Here is a 19,335-nt window from a genome sequence, read left to right as displayed (position 1 = left end):
AGCCCTGACACCTTACTAGAGGCTATGGGAACTAGGGCACATAAACGGTGATAGTGGACACTCAGTTAGATCTGACACTACAAAACAAACTTGTAGATGGTACACTGCAAAATAGGCCATATTTCCAATATATTATTGTAATAGGCCCATTTAAAATAATATCAAACATATCAACTTGGGGTAGCATTAACCTACCTGAACGAGAGCGACTCTCCGTTTGGGCTGATCTGTGACCCACTAGTACCTCCCCCGGTCAGAGGGGAATAAGGAAACCTCAAAGTTAGACGCAAGAACACTTTATTGCCATATAGACACACAAACAACAGATAGGGGCGTGGAAAGGATGTGGTTCTGTGACACAGGATAAGCTCATGGATCCAGAATAACACAGAACGCAATGGACTACGAACAACAATAGGACAACTGGAGCAATAATAACACTCATAGCAAAGGACTGTATAATAGAGCTAAATATGGAAGCATCTATCAGCAACTACACCCAACAGTAACAATAAACACACCAAGTTATAATAACAGTAACAACTCACTACTCCACGCACCCCCATCCCACAAGTCCACTCAGAGAAGAAGTGAGGAGACTGTGGCCTGCACAGTCTGAAGAGCTGCCAGGTGTCCTGCCCCCTAATAACCTACCTGCCCCCTAATAACCTATCAGCAACCACCAATCAGGGCCAGGGCACACAGGTCAGAGAGAGTTTGAGAGGCTGGTTTATAAGGTAGCCTAGACCCTCGGGCTCTGGGTCGTGGGGGATGGGGAGTGAAGTGTTCAGCTTGGGAGGTGCTGATAAAAGTCACCGGCCTATACATGAGCCTATACATGAATGGACCTTGTTAACCACTTGGTGCATTTGTTTTAGGATATAAGAAATTAGAGGTTTTGGGTTGTGCAAAATGATCTGCTTCACCCTCTCCCAATAGCTGTTTATGGTCCACCTCTTGGCAAGATCCAACATGCGACCAAATGCACAATGTCATTTGACACATATTTTCACTTTTTGCCCTTCACTTCCCCGTTGAAGCAGCAGATAGCACAGGTAGTAACCTTGGCTACTTTGCATACATGCATTGCTCGTGAAGATTTCCAAATGCATCTGTGATGCGGTATGCAAATTAAATCAAGAACATTCTCACGAGGCAGACGTGCACCAAATCACCGGAAGGTCAACCTATTTTGAGTGTTCCTTGCTATCGGGATCCTTGGGACGCCCTTACCCAATTGAATTTGAAATTTAAATGGTTACGGTAAGGGTTAAGGTTAGGGTTAGGTAAGGGTTATGGTTGTGGTTAAAGGCTCAATGCAGCCGTTTTTATCTCAATATCAATATTTCTGGGTAACAATTAAGTACCTTACTGTGAATTTTCTCAATAAAAATATACAAAAAGAGCTTTTTACTAGGACTGTCTGGGAGTGGTCTGAGTGGGAGTGGTCTGAGTGGGAGTGGTCTGAGTGGGAGTGGTCTGAGTGGGGAGATGAACACTGAAAAGTAGCTGTTACTGGCAGAGAGGTTTGAAACTCTCCTTATTGGTTAACACATTTTCTGCCTAGTGATGTCACCAGACAGGCCAAAACTCCATCCCACCAAAACAGGCAGAAATGTCAGGCAGTCTTTTCAAACATCTCTTAAACTAAAAAGGGCATCATACATTTCAACATTTCACAGTATTATTCCAACCACATAGTGTGGAAATATATATACAATTCAGAAAATCATGTTTTTGACTGCAATGGGCCTTTAAGGCTATTGTAAGGGTTAGGGTAAGGGTTTAGGGTAGGATTCTGAATAGGAAAAGGGAAATGGGGATACCTAATCAGTTGTACAACTGAATGCCTTCAACTGAAATGTGTCTTCCGGCACTAACATATTTTGAGTATGCTATCAGAGATACTCTATATAATGTGTTTAGGCTCCCGAGTGGCACAGCGGTCTAAGGCACTGCATCTCTGTGCTAGAGGTGTCACTACTGACCCTGGTTTGATCCCGGGCTGTATCACAACCAGCCTGTTGTCTGGAGTCCCATAGGGAGGCACACAATTGGCCTAGCTTTGTCCGGGTTAGGGGGGGTTGGGCCGGGGCAGGCCGTCATTGTAAAATCTAAAAAATTCTTAACTGACTTGCCTAGTTAAAAAAAGGTTAAATAAAATGATATATATATATATATAATGACGAGATGGTCTTGTTTCCGCTCTAACAATGGGAGTCGTTGCAAAGACAGGAAAAGGAGGTGAGATCAGGTGGGAACATTGTAGCCAATGAGAGGGCAGATACTCGTGTGTGAACGACAGACACAACTCAAATATAAAGTCGTTTTTCTCAAAGTTGCCAAAATGCCACGTGCGTCCATCACATATTTTTGTTGACCAAATCCGACACTCAAATACCTCCATGCCAAAAAAATCCCCACATGGTCTGATTATCGCTATATTCTCGCGTGGATAGATTTTGACGGGAGTGGGGCTTCGCTTCGCCACTGAGGCTGCTCAACTACTCAACCGCTGATTAACAAAGTCGCACTCGCAAGCAACGATCATCACATGAATTATGGTCCCCTGGACGGCCGCAGCAGTAGGCTACTGGTTTTCATTCTGATTCAGACCTGTGACACCAGAGACCGGTTCAGGGGGCGCAGAACGTTCAGAGAGATTACATGTAGCATATTGGAAATTATTGTAGCATCCACATGATCCTTAATGTAGAATACTGTAATACTGCATGGAATCGAATCGTATAGTGTTTTAATATGATCTCTATGTTTATAAATTCATGGCACATCTCATTAAATAATTGATGACATCAAAGCTCACACTACAGTGTAGCCAAGGCTGGTCATGAATTCTTTCCTCTCTTCTCTCTGAAGCGTTCTTTACATATATTTCCACAATGTGGCGCTATATACTAATAAACCATATCAGTGTTTTTCATATAGGAACACATTTCTTCTCAAGTTTTCTTTTCATTCAACAGGCCTACAAATCAGTCAAAACGAATATTTCCAAAGTAGCAGGGCTTGACTATGTAGTGTACCTACTGTACATACCATCATGAGGTATCATAATGAACAATAATGTAGTGAAGGTAATGAAAAGAAAAGTAATAAAGGAAATGTTTTTTCAAAAGTAAAGAAACTATTATCATCAATGTTGTTGTACATGCTAGGGAATGCATTTCTCCCATGGTTGCACACTGTGGACGACAATGTTTTACTACTGTACATCTCATTGTGAGCACTGTGCATGAACTGGATTTATCATTCCAGTGATCAGTGTGTGGCCTGTCAACTTCTGATCACCTCCCTGCAAAATGTGCAACACAACAAAAGACCTCTGAGTATTCTCTCCCAGGAGAGATTCACTAGTAGTACATAAATACTGTATTTCCTTTGTAAGACACCGACACCGTTGATGCAAGGCAGCACATGGAGACACATGTTCAGTGAACGGAAATTCAGAAGCAGCGCCACTTATCTCCTTTTGTCTCTTTGTCTTTTAAAACACAGGCCCAAGATAAGAACACATCTGTAGTTCCATGGCTTCGTGTAAAATGACCCTGCCCAATAGGACAGATCTTGGTGATATAAAAGCAGCTGTGCATATAAGTGATAGACACACTATCAGATAGACACTATCTGAGAGACAGTGGGTCTCACTTTCACGCAATTGATTGGACCAAACCTAATCTAATAAACAAAAGTTCAACAGTGATGCTATTATGGAGTATTAAAAGTGACGCACTTGGAAGATGCGAAAACTGCTGGAATTACTTATGTTTCTAATAGGCTGGCCCGATTCTAAGGGGACAATTTGCTGCTGAGGGGGTGATCTCATGATCAGTAAAAAATGTAACAAGTTTTTACAGTCAGAATGCGTAATCTGCACGGGAATTAGGTTTGTGTTGAGGAAGCATGCGGTCTGGACTCACCGCAAAGGGTCATAGGTGACAGTGCAGACAAGTGACATTGATTTGTAGGTGTCAACACCAACGGGCCTTGCCTATGTGAGAATACGAGACAATACTTTTTTTTCTCTGAGCAATTTACTGTTTTCCTAAAACATTTACACAATTTTGATGAAAATATTGCATCCGTCTCCCTCATTTGCTGTAGTCAGGGCATCATATCATATGACATAACACAATTTATTTTATCCAAACAGACGTAGTGTTTACAGATATGTGGTATCATGTGGCAATATCGATGTTTTCTAATACAATTTCCTTTCCGGTTGTGAAAAAAAGGACTGTGGTTTGTTTAAAAAAGGTTAATGCACATATACATCATGTGTTTTTGACTTAGCGGCAAATTTAATTTGAAATGTAATATCAAATATGATGTGTGATGGGATTTCGAATCATTTTGGATGACAATCGTAGGGGAATGTATTGACTGACTTTTTGCCAGATTAAGGGGATTTTAAGATTTGAGAAACAAAGGGCTAATGTGTGGTAGAAAGATGAAGCTCTGGCAACCAGAGATAGGAGGTGCAATCCCATGGCAGAGAGTAGGTAGCCATTTCATGGTTGGATGAAGGCAGTGTGAAAAGGTGAGTACGCTGAACCACGTTGCAAGGGCGAAGTATGAAGCACATGCTAGCAGTACAAGGGATTGTTGAAGCACTGTCAGCTAAAGACATACACTAGTTCTGCTTAGGGCTGTTCGCAGGAACACTCAGCCAAGGCCCCAGGCTCAACACCCTGCTGTACTTTGAAATGGGATCTTTATTGTCCATAAAGTTTAAGCCAAGTATGAAGAATCAGTCTTCCCTAACAAAAACACTCACCCATACAGAGAGAGAGAGGGGGGGGGACTACAAGGGGAGTAGTCATGCTTGCAATTATGCCTCAGTTAAATATAGACGAGGAGTGATAACTTAATCTTCATAACTTTCTTATATGATTATGAGTGCAATTCATATAAATAGCAGAGCATTTTTTTTGCAGGAATTCCAAAAATGTAAGGGTAGTAACGGTAATGTAAGGGTATTGTAAGGGTATTGCACTCAAAGCTGGAACATGAACTGTCTGCATGTGGTTAATAAAGAGAGACTTCAAACTTGATACAAAAGTGCACAAAAAAAATACACAGTTCAGTCTACTTTGAATTGTGTCCTTACATGTGATCTTGAGTTTACTGTAGGTCACACAACAACAACAAAAAACTTTAGATTCAATGTCTGCTTTGTCACATGACCCAATGATGACCCAATGATGATACATTGAGGCTAAGCCAGATATCACTTATTTTTTATCTAATGATAAATTGAACTATCATTACCGTGACATGCCTGCGGCTTAGACAAAACTCTTCCATATCTCACCTTTGAAGTTGGAGGGAAAACAAAAGGTATGAATCAAAGAGACCCGGACATGAGATAGCAGACAAAGCTCCTCTTATTTCCTCTTAGCCGCTCAGGGCCATAAGAGAGAGAAATGAAAAATGCAAATGAGACGAGTGAAATTACCTGTTTGCTTGTGTTTATATTGTGATTGATTGGAACACTGTATTGGAATGCAGGGGTGAATCTTTGATGGGCTACATGAAGACAGAGATCTTGAATTTCAAGTGGGATGCCCTTGGCAACTCTAAAAGGAGATAAGTAGATGGTAATCCTATCTAAAACATGTATGACACACGGGCACAAAGTGTGAAAAGATTGTAAATAATTTAATAACGACTAATATGAAAAAATAGAATGTGAGCTCAGCAAAGAAAAAGCACTGAGAAGGTTTTTCCATACAGTATAATGTAAACAAATCATAAAATATATTTCAGCACAGATGGAGGTAATAGCCCAAAGATTACCTTAGACTATTTGTCCTGAATAAATAAATACAAATATAGATGAATGGATGAGCAGAAATATATTATCTCTCACTCAATAAATATTTTTGATGAATAAGTTATTGCCTTTCCACAACTGTTAGAGTTGCAATGAAAGTTGGCTTTACTGGTCTATTGGTCTACTTTATTTCGGAAAAACAACTTTGGGTCTACATCGTTTCCCCAGAAGTATGCATGTTCACATTATCAACAGATAATGCAAATATGACAAAGGTATGCAACACCTGAAAGCTCTTATTTCTTCACTATAAACACGCAGGGGAAAATGTTTCCCTTTTTCTGCCATTCTGATGTAAAATATATTTTTGCAGGTTCTTCCAACAAATTATCCCGTTTTTCTGAGTGACAAAATAGGTTTTCACTTGGCCCGAAGCGACATCATACCAGGTGGGAGATGAGCCCATATCTTATGCAAAGGAAGTACATTCCCACTTGAAAAGTGCATTAGAGCTCCGACACCCGGATAAATGTGTGGGCTTTGCGCCTACCTGTGAATCGAAAAGTACCGACACTTCGATGCCGAGTAAAATTTTACGGTTGTTACCAAGGCCAATAGATTGTATTACTTTGGCACTAAAACGTTAGCATTGATTGTCCTCACGGAATCTGCTGGTCCTTGGGTTTACTTTTCTGCCCAAGGTCTGGCTACATTCCATCACCCCCGGGCTGTAGTACCTTGCTGCCAGATTAAAATCGCTGTGCTATTGGAATTTGGGTGTTTTAGTTAGGACGTGCTTGTCACCTCTGCCTCTGGTATTTCAGTCTTGAATCTGTCTGCCAGAGAGACGACTATGAAGAGGTTAACAAATTTCATCACGATGTCTCTTCCCTCCTGACCGTGTAATCGAACTTTAGTGGTGCATCCAAAGAGGGTTTCAAAGGACTTCTTGAGCATTTAGTGGGTGTGCTGAATCCTGCAGATTACGAACTCTGCAGGACATCCAATGAAAACAACAACACCTTAATTGAATTGGGGATTGGCGGCTCTCACTTTTTAATTTAACGTTTTTTTTTTTGAAGGACACTCTCATCATGACGATTCCATTATCTCGGACTCAACTAGCCCTGTTTTTCATCCTCTTGTGTCCGGTCAATATCATTGGGTTATGGTGGTAAGTCATGCAACAAACAATTCAAAAGTGCGTCAAGTTTAGTTGCTAATGTAAATAAAGTTTCTTAGAATACGGTGGTTTTTGTCATCTGATGTTATGTAGGTTAAACCTTGCACGCATCCATGTTGATATCTGGCTAAAGATTGGCATGATGTCAGGATGTACTAACATATATGCAATTCTGCATTTGACTCTATTGATATAACTCTATTCAAAGAGCCTCGTATTGACAAGTGTAATAACATGGTAACACTTTTGATGACCTTGACCGCATTGTGAAGCATTTGGTACTACTTAGACTACAATTACATACTAATTAAACGTTTTGGTGTTCTTTATCTATCACCACCTTCCTACTGCAAACTCACTCAAAACAATTGGAATGACCGATCAAACTATCTCTAAAAATGTCTTAACGAACCACAACATTTATTTTCAATACAGCATTTTTATTGTTGGTCACAAACTCATATCTAAAATGTGGTTAAGTAACTCAATGAAATCAACAATAAAAAACTAAAGTCCCGAATGTTATGACTCAGCTAGCCAAAAAAGATTCAGCCTCAGTTTGTGGAGGTCTGCAATTGCCTGTTGTAAAAACAGAGATATTAGGGAGGTCAGAGTTGGAATTTTTTCCTGTGGACCTTGAGGCAGTGGATATGTCATCATAAAACAATTATTTGTTCAGTACTCTGAGATGTATGAGACTTAAAAAGACACAGACAGATTTTTTTTCCTGAAGTAATTTCCACAATTAATTTGAGACACGTACATTTGAAGAGGGATGTTTAACTAAATCAAACCTTTTCAAGTTTGAAGGCCAGCTATTAGTACTGCTAAACTGTGAACCTCTCTCCCCAAAGACTAAATTGGGGTACTCAGGTGAGCACACCTGGAGGTCCTGCAGTTTGACAGGACAAAGATGCTTTCTGTTGAGAGCTGTGCATGCCATCTCACTCCTGTCTCTCTGCCCCTTGTCTTTTAAAGCAAATGGTTGTCAGCCTGACCAGACAGACAGGATGCCATTTGTGGGGGTAGATGAAACGTCCCTGAGATAAACCTCTTCTTTCAGAGCTTCTTTGATTAGGCTCTAATCATTTTGGCAGAGAGCAGTGAGACCAGAGAATTTGGAATGCCTTTGCAAGTTTCAGGACAAGTAAACTCCCGGTCCTCCTGGCTGTGTGTGGGTCATAGTCTGGCAGGCAGCCAGGAGTGTGGCCCACAGGTGTGCATATAGCGTGTGCCATTTCCACTCATCTGCTCCTGGAATGGGTCCTGGGCCAAGCTTCAGCTCTGCATCATCTGTAGAGAAGCACTTCATTATACCAGATCTTTATCGTTATCAAATCAAACATCACATTTTATTTGTCACAATGCCCCGAATACAACAGGTATTTACAGTGAAATGCTTACTTACAAGCCCTTAACCAACAATGCAGTTTTAAGAAAATACCCCCCAAAAAGTAAGAGATAAGAATAACAAATGATTAAAGATCAGCAGTAAATAACAATAGCGTGGCTATATACAGGGGGTACCGGTACAGAGTCAATGTGCAGGGGCACCGGTGTCGAGGTAATTGAGGTAATATGTACATGTAGGTAGAGTTATTAAAGTGACTATGCATAGATAATAACAGAGAGTAGCAGCAGCGTAGAAGGGGGGGGGGGGAGGGGCAAAGCAAATAGTCTGGGTAGCCATTTGATTAGCTGTTCAGGAGCTTTATGGCTTGGGGGTAGATGCTGTTTAGATGCCTCTTGGACCTAGACTTGGCGCTCCGGTACCGCTTGCCGTGCAGTAGCAGAGAGAACAGTCAATGACTAGGGTGGCTGGTGTCTTTGACAATTTTTAGGGCCTTCCTCTGATACCGCCTGGTATAGAGGTCCTGGATGGCAGGAAGCTTGGCCCCAGTGATGTACTGGGCCGTACGCACTACCCTCTGTAGTGCCTTGCGGTCGGAGGCCGAGCAGTTGCCATACCAGGCAGTGATGCAACCAGTCGGAATGCTCTCAATGGTGCAGCTGTAAAACCTTTTGAGGATCTGAGGACCCATGCCAAATCTTTTCAGTCTCCTGAGCATGAATAGGTTTTGTCATACCCTCTTCATGACTGTCTTGGTGTGCTTGGACCATGTTAGTTTGTTGGTGATGTGGACCCAAGGTACTCGAAGCTCTCAAGCTGCTCCACTACAGCCCCGTCGATGTGAATGGGGGTGTGCTCGGTCCTCCTTTTCCTGTAGTCCACAATCATCTCCTTTGTCTTGATCACGGTGAGGGAGAGGTTGTTGTCCTTGAACCACACGGTCAGGTCTCTGACCTCCTCCCTATAGGCTGTTTCATCGTTGTCGGTGATCAAGCCTACCACTGTTGAGTCATCAGCAAACTTAATGATGGTGTTGGAGTCGTGCCTGGCCGTGCAGTCATGAGTGAACAGGGAGTACAGAAGGGGACTGAGCACGCACCCCTGAGGGGCCCCTGTGTTGAGGATCAGTGTGGCGGATGTGTTGTTATCTACCCTTCCCACCTAGGGGCGGCCGTCATAAAGTCCAGGATCCAGTTGCAGAAGGAGGTGTTTAGTCCCAGGGTCCTTAGCTTAGTGATGACCTTTGAGGGCACTATGGTGTTGAACGCTGAGCTGTAGTCAATGAATAGCATTCTCACATAGGTGTTCCTTTTGTCCAGGTGTGAAAGGGCAGTGTGGAGTGCAATAGAGATTGCATCATCTGTGGATCTGTTGGTGCGGTATGCAAATTAAAGTGGATCTAGAGTTTCTGGGATAATGGTGTTGATGTGAGCCATGACCAGCCTTTTTAAGCATTTCATGGCTACAGACATGAGTGCTACGGGTTGGTATTCATTTAGGCAGGTTGCCTTAGTGTTCTTTCTTGGGCACAGGAACTATGGTGGTCTGCTTGCAACATGTTGGTATTACAGACTCAGACAGGGAGAGGTTGAAAATGTCAGTGAAGACACTTGCCAGTTGGTCAGCGCATGCTTGGAGTACACGTCCTGGTAATCCGTCTGGGCCTGTGGCCTTGTGAATGTTGACCTGTTTAAAGGTCTTACTCACATCGGCTGCGGAGAGGGTGATCGTACAGTCATCCGGAACAGCTGATCTTCTCATGCATGTTTGTGTTGCTTGCCTCAAAGCGAGCATAGAGCTTAGTTCGTCTGGTAGGCTCGTGTCACTGGGAAGCTCTCGGCTGTGCTTCCCTTTGTAGTCTGTAATAGTTTGCAGGCCCTGCCACATCCGACGAGCATCAGAGCCGGTGTAGTACGATTCGATCTTAGTCCTGAATTGATGCTTTGCCTGTTTGATGGTTCGTCGGAGGGAATAGCGGGATTTTTTATAAGCTTCTAGGTTAGAGTCCCGCTCCTTGAAAGCGGCAGCTCTAGCCTTTAGCTCAGTGCGGATGTTGCCTGTAGTCCATGGCTTCTGGTTGGGGTATGTACTTACGGTCACTGTGGGGACGACGTCCTCGATGCACTTATTGATAAAGCCAGTGACTGATGTGGTGTACTCCTCAATGCCATCGAAAGAATCCCAGAACATATTCCAGTCTGTGCTAGCAAAACAGTCCTGTAGCTTAGCATCAGTTTCATCTGACCACTTTTTTATAGACCGAGTCACTGGTGCTTCCTGCTGGAATTTTTGCTTGTAAGCAGGAATCAGAAGGATGGAATTATGGTCAGAATTGCCAAATGGAGGGCGAAGGAGAGCTTTGTACGCATCTCTGTATTTGAAGTAAAGGTGGTCTAGTGGTCTGGTTACACATTTAACTTGCTGATAGAAATGAGGTAAAACTGATTTAAGTTTCCCTGCATTAAAGTCCAGGAGCGCAGCCTCTGGATGAGCGTTTTCCTGTTTGCTTATGGCGGTATACAGCTCATTGAGTGCGGTTTTAGTGCCAGCATTGGTCTGTGGTGGTATGTAGACAGCTATAAAAAAATACAGATGAAAACTCTCTTGGTAGATACATGTGGTCTACAGCTTATCATGATATACTCTACCTCAGGCGAGCAAAACCTCAAGACTTCCTTAGATATTGTGCACCAGCTGTTGCTTACATGAATGCATAGGCCCCCGCCCCATGTCTTGCCAGAGGCTGCTGTTCTGTCCTGCCGATAGAGTGTATAACCCACCATCTTTATGTTCTTAATGTCGTCGTTCAGCCATGACTCAGTGAAACGTAAGATATTACAGTTTTTAATATCCCGTTGGTATGATAAACGTGCTTTCAGTTCGTCCCATTTATTTTTCCAGCGATTGAACGTTAGCTAGCAGGACGGAAGGCATGGGCAGATTAGACACTCGTCGCCTGATCCTCACAAGGCACCCTGATCTCTTTCCGCGAAATCTCAGTTTCCTTCTCCATCGAATAACGGGGATCTGGGCCTGGTCGGGTGTCTGTATTATATTCCTCCCGTCCGACTCATTGAGATGAACTCTTCGTCCAGTTTGAGTTGAGCAATCCCAGTGCTGATGTCCAGAAGCTCTTTTCAGTCATAATAGACTATATCAGCAACATTATGTACAAAACAAACAAAATAGCATGGTTGGTTAAGATCTGATAAGACGGCAGCCTTCCCCTCTGGCGCCATCACAGCATTAAATCAAATCGTGCACAACACTGATGCACCGCTGCTGTCTGTCACATGTTTGTGACATTTCTCACTCCCATTTCAAAGCCATGCATATTTCTGGAATTTCGCATGATTTCCATTCAAGGCCAGAAGGATCAGATAAAGATCCAATGACAGGGCATGGCCGGGGCTACTATGTACACTGTTTCACCACAGAGCATGTGGCCTCCACCAATTTCCAGACATTGAGATTTTTCAGTGCGCGCGTAGACCTCATGTTGTCCTCACTTATTGCAAGACAAACATGTGACAGACAGCTCTCTGGTCCTGGCGACACGGACCAGAGAGCTGAACACAAGCCACTCTCTAGCTAGCGTTCCAGCCTTGTCATGACTGACTTCATATCCACCATAGCCGGAATAGAGAATTAGGAGGATGAAATGCATTGTTTGCAAAGTGACAAAAAAGCCCATATATCTATGGCCATGCACTTCATAATGTCACTTGAGGTCCACACAAAGCTAGAAGAACAGCTTATCTCCAAAAGATCATGATGGCCTACATGGAGACTGACTATTTGGATACATGTCCTTTATCAGTGTTTCCCTTTCTATTTTGGTCTCTGGTTATCTCTGTGATGTTTCATGCGAGGCACTGTTCGGAGGGCTCTTGATTGCGTAGATGGTAGTGCATCCTCCTTTCTCTTATGATTAGACTCTGTTTCACCATTATCGTGTCCAGGAGCATTACTGTGACTGATAAAGGAGAGGAATAATGACACATTGCATGGACGTGGAAGATTGATTGCTTATCTGATTTTGTAGTTCCTATATAAGTGTGCTTTTACAGAGATTCCTATCCTTTATATTCAACACTGATAACACTGTGTTCCTCATAGTGAGTGTTTTGTTCAGGTCAGTCCTGGTTTGTATTGACACTGGAACACAGCATGGTGTTCAAGACAGAGAAATGTCTTCATCTACATATTGCCGGAGCCGTATTCAGACCACACGATTCGTCCTGGCCAGTGTTCGAGCTGCTTCGGCTGCTCGTGTGATATAAAAGCCTGGCTTTTGAATTGGGCGAGGAGGGTTTGCCTTTCACTTTGACAACGACACAGGACTTGGAGAAGAAACTCTGAAACATGGTCTGCTTCTTCTTTCTTTTTTTTACGAGTCTACACCTCCTGCTGTAAAACCTGGTCCCTTTTTTTGTGAGCAGCGTGCTGAGCCAATTTCAAAGCTATGATCCTGGCTCACAGATTCCCCCAGGTTTGAAGGCCATGACACATCAGACAATCAGGGGTTGTAAAGACTTGGTGTGTCTGCTAAGTTCTGTATCTGCCCATGTTACTTACACAGGGGTGTGGAATCATTGGAGTCAGATCTGTGTGGGTATACTATAGCGCGCCGGAGATGTGTTCCCCTGTGATCCGTTTCTATAGAGACGTCGTCAATACATCATCAGTAGCTGGCAGAAGGATGTCAGGATCCCGGAAGTCGGTGACGCCGGACTGTCGGAGTCAAGTTCTCACACTTTAGTGAAGATAGCTCACATTGTGGGCATTAAGCTACTGTTCACTCCCCGCTTTTAGGACAGTGTGAATTATTAGGCTTTCAATCATTTTTCGATACTTAATCTGTGCAGCCATTATGCTATTTTGTGTACAGTATGTTGGCAGTTCAGTTTTAGTTTTCCATGACGCTATGGCTAAATAAAAAGGTGCATCTAACTGTACAAATAATTGGTATTTTGATTGAATCACAGATATACAGTGACATTTCGGACATTGGTATATAAATGGTTTCGACTTAATAATGTAATTGATTTACTGGAGATGGGATGCATTCCATTTTAAGAGCAACGGTCCTGTGTCTCATGCTTCTTATCAGACCGCAAATGCTAGGGATTGGCAAGAGTGCTTGTTGGACTTGTTAAAACAAACTCACAAGGCAGATGAACGTTATTAGTCAGGAAGATTAGCTGTGACAAGGGTGAGTGAAAAGCAAGGAGGTATTCTCACACACTCCTACTCCCACATAATGATAAAAACTGACTCGAGCTTTACGGATCACACCAGCTCAACTGGAGTCAGATGCAGGGTTATTGAATAGAGGGAACAGGGGGATAGGGCTGTTCTCACATTATGTCATAGCAACTGTCACGAGAAGTACTGGCAAGAGTTCACAGTGTTGAACCTGAGGCCCGTACTCCCATTAGGAATTGAAATAAACAATTTTCCTAAGGGTAAACATACATCTGTCAACGCTAGGTAAGAAACCCGGGAATTAAGATGCAGCTCTCTAGCTCCTTTTCATGTTTCCGCATCACTGCAGCTTTACTATTTCTCTCCACACCCGATGTCAAGTAATCAAACTGCCTAATGGAAGAACACATACATTTAGCTTCAGTGATACTTATATGTAGTAAGAGTAAGACACGAACACATCATCATGTTATGCCACTGTAGTGTGATTTGTAGTCACAGTCTATCTGTTGTATGCTTCCCTGTAGGGCAGTGGGGAGCCCTCTGGTCATGGACCCCAATAGTATCTGTCGGAAGACCAAGCGACTAGCGGGCAAGCAGGCTGAGCTGTGCCAGAACCAGCCAGAGATCGTCCACGAGGTCGCCAAGGGTGCCAAGCTGGGTGTGCGGGAGTGCCAGTACCAGTTTCGTTTTCGCCGCTGGAACTGCACCAGTCAGAACAAGTACTTTGGCAAAATACTCCAACAAGGTGAGTGAGGACTTGTCATTATGGAAAATAGGACCCTATGATAATTTCCCCCTAATTTTCCCAATAACTCTACATACACACTGCCTGCCTGACATAGAAAATAATAATCTAAGTGCCTTTCAAATGGTTTAACAGTGTCTCACTTAAGACGTGACCCCTTGACCTTTGAGTGCACAGCCAATGGCCTCACTTCAACTTTACTCTGATCCAAAGTGCAGTGGAGAACAAGGCCAGCTGTTGTATGTTAACAAGACAGATTTACACTCGACTGCTCCTCTTTTGCATCAAATTGCAAACTCAAAATGATCTCCTAAATTGCTTCTCATATAACCATTGATCTCCAACATGGCCGGGGCTCTGAACTGAGTAATAAAACGAATGTAGGCCCTGCTACTATGCAATTATTGTCTTGCTTTTTGTACGTTGTCTCCTCCCGTGGCACTTTTCTATGCTTGGTTAATAGAGACCGTTCAGTGTGTACCAACAAGGAAGTGTTTTGTCAACAAACCACCGTTTAGCTCCAATATAGTGTATCCATTATTGGTTTTTATCTTCTACTATCTAGCTAATGCGTGCCCTCAGTTGTTTGAAGAACCTTTTGAGCAGGTCTTTCATATTCAAAGCAATTAGAGTACCGTTACAAGCATCCTGCTGGCGTTGACAGAATTCCTGTCCTTTACCGTCATTAATCTGACACGAGAAGTGTCCATTCTAACTTTCCCTGAAAGATTTTGTCTCGAAGAACCTGAGTAGAAACTATCTCTCGCCATAGCCATTTAATAAGTCATTACAGATGAAGCCTTTAATCTCTTGAGGCAAAGCTAAGTATTCTGCAGGCGCTTTAAAGTTATTTTGTTCGCTCGGGTGAGGAATATGTGGGTATTAAGACGATACCTTCTATAGTGCTAGATTATATACATCCTCTTCCTTTAAACTGTGGTTTGCAACGTTCCTGTTTTGTTGCTGAGAGTCAGCAGAGGGCAGAGTGCCTGTGGTGCGGTTGGTCTCCTCTGGTCAGATGTGAATCCAACCGTCAGATGAACAGCTAGAACATTGATTTGACCTGGTTTTATGTGACCGCTCTTATTGGACTGGGCCCGGTTTCCCGATAGCGATGGAAATGATGCTTACAAAAGTGTTTTAACGATGCATCTTTCCTACAACGGCCGAAGATGTAACATGACTTTCCCAAAACACCAGGCAGAAAGAACGTTCGCGAGGTGCATCGTTGGACCATTTGTTGACACTGGGAGGAAGGAAAGAACGGCAGCGCAGCTCTCTGATCAGCTTTCTCCATTCAAATCTTACCTTAACATTCTAATTATTCCACAATACTGACAACAGATCAGCTCCTAGAGAGATATCACCATATGGCTGCAAATATTGAGGTGGCTTATTCTAATGCTTACCCTATAATAATGCACTAAATCACAGATTACTTTGGCACTTCATTGCACATGTTGTTACACATCATGAAATATACTGAGGTGTTACAGACTGTGTAGCCTACAAATAGAACTCAATTGACTGAACAATAAATATATATGTATATATATATATAGGCCTATGTTGCCTATAGCCCTGCTGTATTTGTTTTTTATGCAGTCATCTCATTTTCATTTGAATCATCTTTTTATTCTTCGCTTGTTAAATTGCGAAGACAAATGTGTATTGTAAACAGCTTGATTCTATGTTTAGCAGAGATCTTCTGTGTATAAAGTGATGCGGAACGGCAAAAAATTATCTAACACCTACCTTAGCTGTTCTATGAGTGGTCTGAGACAGTCAGTAAATAACAAGTGTTTTCAAGTGCAACTTTACTTATGATGGTTTTGGGAAACAACTCGGATATTTAACGATGCTCCTACGAAGGTTCTAACGAAAACCAGTTACATGTAACTAAATGTAATCGAAAATGTAATTTACGTAATCTCCAAAAGTAATTATTTATCACGAGAGAGCCATAAACAATAACTAGTAATGCTGCATACTCCCCAAAAAATTTAATATCTCACCTTTCTGGTAAAAATAGTTATAAATTGCTGAGGTGTAGCCAATTTTGAGGACACAAGCTCAAGCACAGTACAAATACGATAAAAATATGTATCTATTTTGTATTCAACAAAACTGTATGAATAAGGCTCAAAATGACTTAAATGCTTTCTAAATATAGTATAATGAAATTATAAAATGACTAACTATAAGATTTCACCATTCTAATAACTGTAAAATACATATTTGTGTGTTTAGTGTTAGAGATCAAAACATCTGCCTCCCCGGCTGTGAACGTCTCACCGAGCTCTAGCTTGGCTTCCTGGACTCCTTAGGAGTTCATCTCATCTAAGAAAACAGAACGTGTTTTTTGTTTAAAATCTATGAATTATTTTTTGATTAATGGCTATTTTGATCTCTGAATGTGCTGTTGTGACGAAATCTCTCCTGCTGCACTACGATGTAAGGATTGCAGTCATGTGCTTTGTCAGTGGCTGCGACGTAGGGTTCAGCCAGGAGTTGATGGACAGTCGGAAGAGCGAATGAAATGGTAGGAGGGACATCCCAGCTTCAAGTGGTTTCATATTTCACATCCTACACATTGTCACACAGGCAGACAAAATATACTACTGTGTCTGTAGGAACCAGGGCTATCGCTCAATGCAAGCCATGTTGATCGACAGTGTCCACAGATCAATTCGTAAGCCAAAAATTTGATTGGAAGCGGTAGCGGAACAACGCAGACCCCTAAACAGGGAACTTTACATCTAAGAGGTTTTAAGATGCTTTTGGGAACCCAGGCTCTGATTTGTTCCCAGACAGACGGATCTAAGTAGCATCTTCGTAGCTTTAGTTGAGTGTAAATTTAGTGAAGAGTTTTTGCTGTCAGTATAAGGATTACAACGTTAGCTACTCCTTTCACCGGAGAACTGGAGAACTCAGTGAAACTCCTTGCCAAAATGGCAATTAATCATAAATTCCTCCATGTCTATAGGTATGGCTTAAGTGCTCCTATGTTTTGAAGCATTCCGAACAATTACCAAGATGTAGCTCTAATGACCATTTGTCAGTGCAGGAAGATCTGCAAGGACAGGTTCACTTCCTCACATGCACGCGGCGGGCTGGGGGTGCTGCTCAAAGTAGCTTAAATCTTTCTCCCTTTGCAAAAATAACTGGAGGCCTTTTTCTTCCTATATTCAAACATAAACCAGAGCTGTTGTTGTGTTGACTTATCAATGCCAGGGGTTGCCAGGGGTTTGCTGTGCGCTATGCTGGCTGCTTCGACATGTTGTCTCATGGTTGTAATGAAGTAATTAGACGTGCTCGGAGACAGTATGCAGTTGTGACAAGATAGAATAATCATAATTCTTCTGCCACCTCAGGAATGCAGCTTGTTATTAGCTCTGTTAAAATGGTCCTGCTTCTGTCTGCTTCTCTGTCAATCATCATTTGGGAGCTCTGCATCGTCTGGCCGGAGGGGGGCGGAGAGGTTTTCTCCAGACTCCTGGAGAGAAAACAAACACCACACATTTTAGGTCTTTCAGTATCTGTCCTTTTTTATGAATGTGACACACTTAGTCTATGTCCCAAATAGCACCCTATTCCCTATATGGTGTAACACATTTGATCAGGACCCATAGGACTCTGGCCAAACTCTCTGGATGAGGTGAGACACTGCGGCATAATGTCATGATGTCAATGAAATGATCCCAGTTAGACATGGGATAAATTGCACTGTAAAAAATTAATTGTTGTTTCAATTAAATATGATTAAGTAACTTGTTCCGCTGTCTTTTTTTTTTGTTTACTCAACTTCTTGGTCAAAGTGTTACCTGAACTTAACAAATTTGGCTCCAGCATGAGAAAACATAGGCAAGAATTCAGTCAACTTAAAGTGATGTGTTTGCTCAAATTGTCTCATATGTTCATTCAACTAGGGTAGCTGGAGTCTTTGACAATTTTTCAGAGGAAGGTCCTAAAAATTGTCAAAGACTCCAGCCACCCTAGACTGTTCTCTCTGCTACCGCACGGCAAGCGGTACCGGAGTGCCAAGTCTAGGTCCAAAATAATTTTTAACAGCTTCTACCCCCAAGCCATAAGACTCCTGAACATCTCATCAAATGGCTACCCAGACTATTTGCATTGCCCCCCTCTTTTACGCTGCTGCTACTCTCTGTTTATTATCTATGCATAGTCACTTTAACTCTACCTACATGTACATATTACCTCGACTAACCGGTGCCCCCACCCATTGACTCTGTACCGGTACCCTCTGTATATAGCCTCACTATTGCTATTTTACTGCTGCTCTTTAATTATTTGTTACTTTTATTTCTTTTTTTTGGGGGGGGGGGGGGGGTATTTTTCTTAAAACTGGTTAAGGGCTTGTAAGGGCTTGTAAGTAAGCATTTCACTGAAAGGTCTACCACCGTTATATTCGGCACATTCGGTGACAAATTCGGTGACAAATAACATTTGATTTGAACTAGAAACTATTATTTGGACATCTTACCTTAAAAAAGGCTGTGGAACTAGTTACACACAGTGCTTTTAACATACAATGTTTTCAACGTACAGATTTGACACACATTGCCGTACTTGATTACATTGTGCACGTATACAGTAATTAGTATTCAACATGTCCTCAACCTGGTATTTGAACTCAGAACCTCTTGGTTCACAGCATTACAATCTTCCTGCTACACCATCATGTCTGTGTCAACGACTGATTTCACCTGTACTGCTACACTTTGCACTTCAGAGTAAATCTCAGCTCTGTTAAAAGTACACTCAAGAAAAACTATTACATTTATCATAGTGATTAAGGAGTAACATTAAAACAGAGTAATATGTTCCGCCAACGTCAGACAACAATACCGAAAAAAAGAAAAATCACTTAAATAAGTCAATCGAAACAACGATGAGAGAATAGTCAGATTAAGTGATAATTCACAAAGACATGGTGGTGTAGCAGGAGGATCGGAATGCCATCAACCAAGAGGCTGTGAGTTCAAATCGTAATTAGTGTATGAATGAACATGCGAAATGTATGTCAACGT

General features: G+C 42.2%; 1 protein-coding gene across 1 annotated transcript in view; it reads left to right on the top strand.

The window, feature by feature from the left end:
- Window positions 1–6,358: 6,358 nt before the first annotated feature.
- Window positions 6,359–19,335, top strand: part of LOC139546952 (protein Wnt-6-like) — a 28,690-nt gene continuing 15,713 nt past the window's right edge. Inside the window, exons 1-2 of the mRNA XM_071355943.1 lie at window positions 6,359–6,968; window positions 14,064–14,284. Coding sequence (XP_071212044.1) covers window positions 6,889–6,968; window positions 14,064–14,284 — 301 coding nt within the window. The 5' untranslated portion in view covers window positions 6,359–6,888. The remainder of the gene's footprint in view (window positions 6,969–14,063; window positions 14,285–19,335) is intronic.

This window comes from Salvelinus alpinus, chromosome 20 (genome assembly GCF_045679555.1).
Source record: "Salvelinus alpinus chromosome 20, SLU_Salpinus.1, whole genome shotgun sequence".
NCBI lineage: Eukaryota > Metazoa > Chordata > Actinopteri > Salmoniformes > Salmonidae > Salvelinus > Salvelinus alpinus.
The sequence above is the reverse complement of the archived record's forward strand: the minus strand, read 5'-3'. Positions and strand labels throughout refer to the sequence as shown.